Source organism: Symphalangus syndactylus, chromosome 3, assembly GCF_028878055.3.
Source record: "Symphalangus syndactylus isolate Jambi chromosome 3, NHGRI_mSymSyn1-v2.1_pri, whole genome shotgun sequence".
In the NCBI taxonomy this organism is placed as follows: Eukaryota; Metazoa; Chordata; class Mammalia; order Primates; family Hylobatidae; genus Symphalangus; species Symphalangus syndactylus.
In genome coordinates, this window is record NC_072425.2 from 85,245,540 (window position 1) to 85,254,841 (window position 9,302).

General features: G+C 40.2%; 1 protein-coding gene across 1 annotated transcript in view; it reads left to right on the forward strand.

The window, feature by feature from the left end:
- Window positions 1-9,302, forward strand: part of ACO1 (aconitase 1) — a 65,236-nt gene that overhangs the window by 37,749 nt on the left and 18,185 nt on the right. The window contains exons 9-14 of the mRNA XM_055272403.2: window positions 2,003-2,103; window positions 3,229-3,345; window positions 4,523-4,682; window positions 5,983-6,118; window positions 8,072-8,156; window positions 9,063-9,219. Of these exons, the coding sequence (XP_055128378.1) occupies window positions 2,003-2,103; window positions 3,229-3,345; window positions 4,523-4,682; window positions 5,983-6,118; window positions 8,072-8,156; window positions 9,063-9,219 (756 nt within the window). The remainder of the gene's footprint in view (window positions 1-2,002; window positions 2,104-3,228; window positions 3,346-4,522; window positions 4,683-5,982; window positions 6,119-8,071; window positions 8,157-9,062; window positions 9,220-9,302) is intronic.

A 9,302-nucleotide genomic window follows, 5' to 3' on the forward strand; every position in this document is an offset into this window, starting at 1 on the left:
GTGGCTCACTCCTGTAATCCCACCACTTTCGGAGGCCAAGGCAGGCAGATCTGACCTGAGGTCAGAAGTTCGAGACCAGCCTGGCCAACATGGTGAAACTCCTGGGAGGCGGAGGTTGTGGTGGGCCGATCTCACACCACTGCACTCCAGCCTAGGCAACAGAGAGAGACTGTCTCAAAAAAAAAAAAGAAAAAGAAAAGAAATGAGAGGCTGCATATGAAGGCATTTTAAATCATCAACAGATCTTTAACTCTGTATTTTTAGAAATTTGACTTTTAACTTTGAGAAAGCTTTAAAGTATTTTTCTCAATTTAAAAACATTAACTCTTCATTCAGTCATCCATTTAGCAAATTATCAATATCTGGCCTAGTTCCCAAAGACATAGCAGTGAACAAGATAAATAAAGTCCCTGCCATCAAGTAGCTTACTTTCCAGTGAGGGGGGAAGACAATGAACAAGTGAACAAATATGTAAGTGTGATGTGATGAGAAAGAAAGGGGAGGTGGCTGAAGTACCCCAGAGGTGCTTGCACAGATGTCTGGATGAAGTGAAGGGACAGCCATGGGAAGGGTTTCATGAGAATCTTACAGACTCCAAATAAATCTTAGTCTTCTGCCGTAGCCTGAGGAAATTCCTCTAGAAATAGTAAAGATTGTCATGAAAAAGTTTATTTTAAAAGGTTTTTATTAAATATAAGCACATTGAAATTGATTAATACATCTTTGTTCCCCCAAAGGATTTTAAGTGAAACAGATAAAGAACTAAAAGAACAGAATAAATAATTGAGGAAATCAACCTAAAGAAGAGAGGGACAGCGTGCTGGGTAGAGGGATAAAAGCTGTGAGATGGATCTAGAGGGAAGGTTAGTTGGTTAGTTCCCGTGGTGCTGCAGGTGGCCATTATACTTCTTGATAATCCAGTGCCAAATCTGTAACATCTATTAAGTTGAAACAAACGTATTGCTTCAGAAGAGTGTAGCCCTTTCTCATAGTAAACCCTAAGATTTCTCCTGTTCATCTTCATGAGGAGCATGGCATGGGGTGTAGTGAACAGCGGGCCCAACAACAGGTCAGGACAAATACATTAGTGAAGCTCATACAGCTGTCTTTTATGAGGTCTGTGCTGAGAGCTAATGATGTTTACAATTCAGCTAAAACAAACAGACAAACAAAAAGTTCTGATCAGTGGTAGGATCCGCCAAAGGATCAAACCTTCTGTTTCTAACCATCAGAGAAATTGTGGACTGCATGTCCGTTGGGCATACTTCATGAGTATTATCTCCTACCCCGGGATCTTGATAAGAGCTAAATAGCAGAGGGTTGAAGGTCATATTCCTGGTGATGCAGCATCGTGAGTTAAGACTTTGAGCTTTTGGGTCAACCTCAGGTTTGGATTTTGGTTCTGCCATTTACTGGCTGTGTTACATGAGAAAGTTACTTAGGCTTCTTGAGCCGCCATTTCCTTATCCATAAATGAGAATAATAATTGTACTTGCATCATAAGGCTATGATAAAGGATTAGAGATTGAGGTAATACATTTAAAATGTTTAGGACACAGAAAGTGCTCAGTAGCCAGTGGTTTCAGGTGGGGTTGGGATGGGTTTTAATTTTAACAGTAATCATGTGGAATGCTGAGTCTTTGTGGCCAGTTGAAGGCAAATGCATAGGTGTGCTTTCACAATTAGCTCAGGTGTTAAGAGTCTCCTAATTAAAGGCTATACCCCAAAAGAGATGGGTCATCTATAGATAGAACCAGAATCTTTTTCAGAAAACAGTCACTTTGATAGGAACAGCACATTCATTAATGGCCCCTAATAAAAAGCAGCATAGTGGGAGAGTCAAACCATTAGCCTGGAAGCCGAAAAATCGAGAGCTGTTGGTGTGTGTGTAAGTGCAACGTATGTTGCGTACTTACATAATTGCTGATGAAGTATCAGTTTATAAACTTCAACCAGGAAATACTAACCTATGTTACTTGTTACTCCTTAAAATGCCTTTTAGGTCGTGATGAAGAAAAATTAAAGTACATTAAAAAATATCTTCAGGCTGTAGGAATGTTTCGAGATTTCAATGACCCTTCTCAAGACCCAGACTTCACCCAGGTATGAGAGTGCCTTCCACTGCGCATGTATTTCCTCTTCCTCAAGGCTGCGACTTTAGTTGTGTTTTTTCTTGGGGGAATGCACTAATAGGAAATTAGTCACTGCGAAAGCATTACAAGAGAACGGAGTTTTAAAAGGTTGAAAAACCAAAAGGATAAAGAAATTGTAAACATAACAGAATAATATAACTTCTTACATTCCTACTGGCTTAATAATTGTAGGTTAAGTGTGTTCCCCTATTTGAACTACTGATTCACACCTCTTAATGTGGAAGACCACTGAAAGACTTTGCTAAAGGAATAAGAATGATACAATGGACTTTGGGGACTCAGGGGAAAGGGTGGGAGGGAAGTGAAGGATAAAAGATTACACATTGGGTACAGTGTACACTGCTCAGGTGATGGATGCACCAAAACCTCAGAAATCACCATTAAAGAACTTATTCATGTAACCAAACACCACCTGTTCCCCAAAAATCTATTGAAATATAAAGAAAAAATAAAGAGACTTCACTAGTGGAACAAGAGCTGTTTAAAGGCTAAACCATCATTATTATAGACCTAGAAAGAAGTGAAGGTACAAACATGTCAGTAAACTGAATCCACATTTTTCTAGACAACAAGGTAACCTAGACCTGCGACCCATATTTGGTTTCTTAATATATTGAGGAAAGGAAATACTCAGACTAAGGCCCATTTCCTGGTGTTGATAACTTAATGGCTGCATCCCTCCGAAATCACCTTAGAAGTGTAATGGTTTATGTATGATTTCAATAGAAAACCCACCTTCAACTTAACTTAGCCATATAAAACGCAATGAGCTACCTCCAAGGATGGGCGAGTGGAGGGCACTGGGTGTTTGCAGCACCCACCCTGTTCTTTCCGAGAGGTGGCAAGGCTGCCTGCCTGTCTCCTGCTACTTAAGTGCCTATCATGATCTTGGGAAATTAATCACTTAAGATTAATTAAGAGGATTAACAGAAACATTGGCTTCTTGTTTTTGAATGTAGTAGTTTATTTGCTTATTTTTATGGTTGTCATGTTTTAAATTCTCTGACAATGCTTTGGATTTCCTCTTTGTGGATATAATGTAAATTCTATAATTTCTTTTCTTTGGGGTCAACAGGTTGTGGAATTAGATTTGAAAACAGTAGTGCCTTGCTGTAGTGGACCCAAAAGGCCTCAGGACAAAGTTGCTGTGTCTAACATGAAAAAGGACTTTGAGAGCTGCCTTGGAGCCAAGGTAGGGGCCTGCAGGAAGAGATTGAATCCTCTCGACTCTGCCTCTTGCCTGGTTACTCAGTGTCCAAGCTTTCATCCCACTTGACCATGAATCTTCCTGTAGCCTGAAGCTTGAGGGTGTTTCTTTTCCCTTCTGAAGTCCTTAATGACTTCCTCCATTAGCCACGAGCCAAGCAGCAAGAGCCATCATAAACACAACTCTCAACCCACCTTTTTAAGCATGTCTGCTTTTCGCAGGACCCTCACCACACTGTTTACTCACCCAAGGTCTTCTAGCTGTTGCACCTTTGTGCATGCCCCTCCCTGCCTGAAAGTCTCTTCTCCACCTCATCATACTCTGTTCTGTGAACTCCATAAAACTTGGTTCGGAGACCAGCTACTCTGCATCGGGTTCTCAGAATCTCATAGCAGAAAGTCACCTTTCCCTTATTGGACACTTCATGGTGCTTGGTCTGAAATACTTTGATAGCATTCCGTATTCTTTAACGTACATTGTTGGCACTTTATTTGCATATATGATTTCTGTTGCTAGACTGTACATGTGAGAATAGGATTTGTGTCTGAATCACCTTGGGAGCCCGCAAGGTACCTAGCACAGTATCTTATATGCAGTAGATTTTCAATGAACATTTCCCAAAAGAATGATTAAGATGTATGATGGATTTTATCTGTGAGACACCAGTATTATGCCAAATATTCAGCTGTACTTTGTTTGCGTTGTTGATCATGATTAATTGAATCTGGTCAAAATAGTGCCTTTTTCTAAATTTCCGTAAGGTTAGAATCCATAGTCTTAATCAGTCCATATCCATTAAACTGTACAATAATGTCATTGAGTTCAATTTAGACTAACTTTAAGTTTGTAGTTTTAGGATTTACATTTTTGAGGTGGGAAGGAAGTAATTGTTACTAATTTCAGTGCAGAGAGTAAGACTCAGATATCATGACTGCTTTTTGTAAAGATTTAAAACGAGTAATTTTTCTGTAGCATTTCAGAGTTTACTTGCAGAGATACTTATGCTTTTGTTAAGAATTGGCCTTTAAAATTATAGTTACCAAAGTATTCCTTCTTCTCAAGTGAGAACTGTTGACTATATGTAAGTTTTTTCCTCTAGCCAGATATATGTGTATCTTATATAAATAGATTCTTATATGATATGCATCTTTTCTTCCTTCAGCAAGGATTTAAAGGATTCCAAGTTGCTCCTGAACATCATAATGACCGTAAGACCTTTATCTATGATAACACTGAATTCACCCTTGCTCATGGTTCTGTGGTCATTGCTGCCATTACTAGCTGCACAAACACCAGTAATCCGTCTGTGATGTTAGGGGCAGGTAAGTGCATTTGACTCCATCCTCATGGTCATACATGTGTGTGGGTGGAAATAGCCCGAGACAGGGCCCAGGGCCTTGGAGGAGTTGTACATGTAGTTCCCTGAACCTCATCTTTTCCAGATACAGATATTTATTGGCCCACAAATATCTACACAATAAATAGTGTGCAAAGCAAAGTTTTTAAAATAGAATGCACACTGCATAATAGTCTCTCTTGAGAATTAACACAGAAAATAAGTAGAGGAAAGCAAAGGAAGCTGGATTTCTGGGAAAGCCTACATTTGTGTGTCAGACTTTGGAAGAAAAATAAAGTATTGTCACAGACTTTGTTCTCCACGAAACCCCTGAGCAGCAGGATTGAGTTCTGACGTGAATGCTGGGAGGTGTTTCTGAATGAGCGCACAGGGCACTGGCTGATAAAACCTGGGGCCACTGACCTGTTGCGCAATTCTGGTTGAGTTGTTAATATTTACATATGCGGTTTCCCTACTATAAGGTCTCTTTAGTTTCCAAGTTTTTAGTCATCCCCAAAGCTCCTCTTATATCCATCCACAGACCATACAGTGTCAACAGTTCCTTTTTATGAAGCAGACACGGGCGTTGGGAAAGCCTTCTTTGCCTGAGTCCGTGTATTACCACCTAAGCTTTCCTTGTCTGGTCTGGAACAAACCAGTCTTCTGTAGACAAGTTACCAGCTTGTCTGTGCTTTTTGTCCCCTCATGCCCCCACCCCCACTGCTCATGTTTTTGCTACTTCTGTGATACTTCCTAAGACAGAGCACCCAGTGTTCCAGTAGCAGTCTCTGTATCTGCCAAAGTCCAGCAGATCCTCCACTTCAAGACATATCTGAACACTCGATTTTTTACTTCTTGGCTGACCGTTCCTTGCCAGTCAGCACACAGTTGATATAGTTTCAGAAAGGGCTCCTTCAATGATAATTTTCATCCAAATAAAACATAATTAGAATGATCATTTTCCCTCTAAAAAAATTAAAAACTCATTTTGTAATATATTCCTAAATGGTTTTACATTTATCTCTTTAAAAAAAAAGTAAGCAAATCTCTTTCTTCATTTCCTTGCCTAGTTTTGAGTTTACTGCATACATCTAAATGACCATTGGCCAGGAAGCCTTTAGATTTCTGTTTGGCAGCAGAAACAGCAGATAGTGCCAACATGAAGGGAGCATGGTCAGGTGGTGGCAGGAAATGCAGACTGAAGAAAATCAGGCTCTTTTCTGAAGTGTGTCTGGCACCTAGAGCAGGCAGCCACCCACACTGCATCTGTGTTTACCATTTCACAGGATTGTTAGCAAAGAAAGCTGTGGATGCTGGCCTGAACGTGATGCCTTACATCAAAACTAGCCTGTCTCCTGGGAGTGGCGTGGTCACCTACTACCTACAAGAAAGCGGAGTCATGCCTTATCTGTCTCAGCTTGGGTGAGGGAGAGTTTTCTTTTGCACCATTGCTTTTGTTGAATTTTATCCCTCATGTATCTTGCTGTGTCACCTTGTAACAAATGTGAGATTATCTGATGATATCTAATTGCATAGTCGTTTATCAGCTGGTAGTTAGACTTAAACCCTTACATTCCATCTAAAGAGGACCTCTTGCCCTCTAAGGCACTTACCATGAATGGAGTTTGCAGGACTGGAAGTTGCTTTGGGTGAGTCAGTGAATGAGTGGAGAGTGAATGTGAACGCCTAGGACATTACCGCACACTACTGCTGACTTTATAAACACTGGACACTTAGGCTACACTAACTTAATAAAAAAAAGTTTCTTTCAATAATGTAAACCGTAGCTTACTTTTATTTTACAAACTTTTAAGTTTATTGAAACTCTTGACTCTTAAAACACTTAGCTTAAAACAAACATTGTATAGCTGTTCCAAAATATTTTCTTTATATCTTTATTGCATAAGTTTTTTTCTATTTTTGAAGTTTTTATTTTTTTACTTTTTAAACTTTTTTGTTAAAAACCAGGACAGGCTGGACCCAGTGGCTCACACCTGTAATATCAGTGCTTTGAGAGGCCAGGGCAAGAGGATTGCTTCAAGCCAGGAGTTTGAAACTAGCCAGGGCAACATAGTGGGACCCCTGTTTCTACAAAAAAAAAATTTAAAACAATTAGCCAGGTATGGTGGTGCATGCCTGTAGTCCCAGCTACTCAGGAGGCTGATGCTGCAGGATGGCTTGAGCCAAGGAGTTTGAGGTTGCAGTGAGCTATGATCATGCCACTGTACTCCAGTTTGGGTGACAGCAAGACCCCGTCTCAAAAAAAAAAAAAAAACCTAAGAGGTAAACACACACTTTAGGCCTACACAGGGTCAGGATTGTCAGTATTACTGTCTTCTACCTCCACATCTGTCCCACTGGAAGGTCTTCAGGGCCAATAACATCCATGGAGCTGTCATCTCCTATGATAATAATGCCTTCTAGAATACTTCCTAAAGAACCTTCCTGAGGCTGTTTTACACTTAACTGGTTTGCTATTTTTTTTAATAAATAAAAAGAGTACACTCTAAAAAAACAATAAAAAGTTAGCATGGCCGGGCGCGGTGGCTCATGCCTGTAATCCCAGCACTTTGGGAGGCCGAGGCGGGTGGATCACGAGATCAGAAGATCGAGACCATCCTGGCTAGCACGGTGAAACCCCGTCTGTACTAAAAATACAAAAAAAAACAAAATTAGCCAGGCGTGGTGGTGGGTGCCTGTAATCTCAGCTACTTGGGAGACTGAGGCAGGAGAATGGCATGAACCTGGGAGGCGGAGCTTGCAGTGAGCGGAGATAGTGCCACTGCACTCCAGCCTGGGCAACAGAGTGAGACTCCGTCTCAAAAAAAAAAAAGTCAGCGTGAGTTTGTTTATACCAGCATCATCATAAACAAGAAATGCCTTGCGCTGTGACATCACGATATCACTAGGTGATAGGAATTTTTCAGCTCCGTTGGGTATATGTGGTCTGTCACTAACTGAAACATTGTGCAGTGCGTGAATGTATTCATTGCCAAATATGCTTTCTCCAATTTCCCTATTATTCCTGACTTATGACATATATTTTATTCATGTACCTCAAAAATTCAAATCTCCTTAGGATTATACAATAGTAGTTAATGAAGATATTAAATGGCATATATGATTTCAACTTTTTTAAATTGTTGCTCATTCAATTTGATTCCTTTTTATAAATTAAAAATATGAATAGTATTCTTATGTTATATATCAGAATGCTCTCAAGAATGAAACTTTTAGAAATAGCACTATACTGAACTTAGTTCATGCACTGCAATTCCTTTTTGAACAGTGGTCTCTGGAAACTGTGGCCAGCAGAAGGGCTCACTAAATGTTACTTTTTTTTTTTTTTTTTTGTGCTTCTCTCTTGGTGTCTAGGTTTGACGTGGTGGGCTATGGCTGCATGACCTGCATTGGCAACAGTGGGCCTTTACCTGAACCTGTGGTAGAAGCCATCACACAGGTAATTGCAGAGGTGCCTGTAGGTCTTCAGAGCAGTTGTTTCTTTTCATGTAACGTGACAAAAATGCTAGTATTTTCAAGAAGGTCCATGGAAGCAGGGGATGTGGTGTAGAGTATGATCTTTTGAGTTTAGTTAAAATTACTAGCTGGGTAACCTTGGGCAAGTTAATTAACCTATCTGTGCCTGGGTTTTCACAACTGTATATTGGAGATGATAATGGTATCTATTTTATAGAGTTGTGAGAATTAAGATGATGATAAACGTAAGTCACTTAGTGCAGTATCTGGCACTCAAGTAAGGGCTCAGTACTTGCTGGTTTTCACTACAAAGAGCTCTACAGTTGTTTGTTATAGGTATTGGGTTAGTGCAAAAGTAACTGATTTTTGCCATTTCAGTGATGAAGACCACAATTACTTTTGCACCAACCCAAATAATTTGAAAATTGGTTCAAAGTGAGACAAGTCTCCACACAAATGAATCTAAACTAAATTGCTTTGTCTTGATTTTTGTCCCCAAAATGCTGAACCTTGAAAAATATTATTTGGTTTGCTCTGCATTAATTATAGAATCTATGTAAGTCACTGTGACTTCCTTTAACTATCAACTGTTAGGTCTTTCCCACCTGTTCTTGGGCCCCAGGCAGCAATAACTAGTATATTGCCTTCTAACTACCTGATATTCTCTCATGAGCAGAAATCACTAAACATGTCTGTGCTTCCTTTGACCCAGAGTATCTCCCACGGGGACACCCTGCTGTACCCTTCTCCCCTCTAGTGGGAGAGAACCAAGTGAAAGGGCAGCTTAACGGACTGTATCCTTGCGATGTGGAAACTCTTGCCAATGGTCTGAGACAAGAAGCCTAGTCAGTCTCTTTTAGTGACCTGATTTTTCTCTTGCCTTACACAGGGAGACCTTGTAGCTGTTGGAGTACTATCTGGAAACAGGAATTTTGAAGGTCGAGTTCACCCCAACACCCGGGCCAACTATTTAGCCTCTCCCCCCTTAGTAATAGCATATGCAATTGCTGGAACCATCAGAATCGACTTTGAGAAAGAGCCATTGGGTAAGATTTTGTTTGTGCGGCCATAATTTTTTTCCAGTGAATTCAGAAATATTACTGGAAGAAAGTTGCTGCTTTCCTTAATA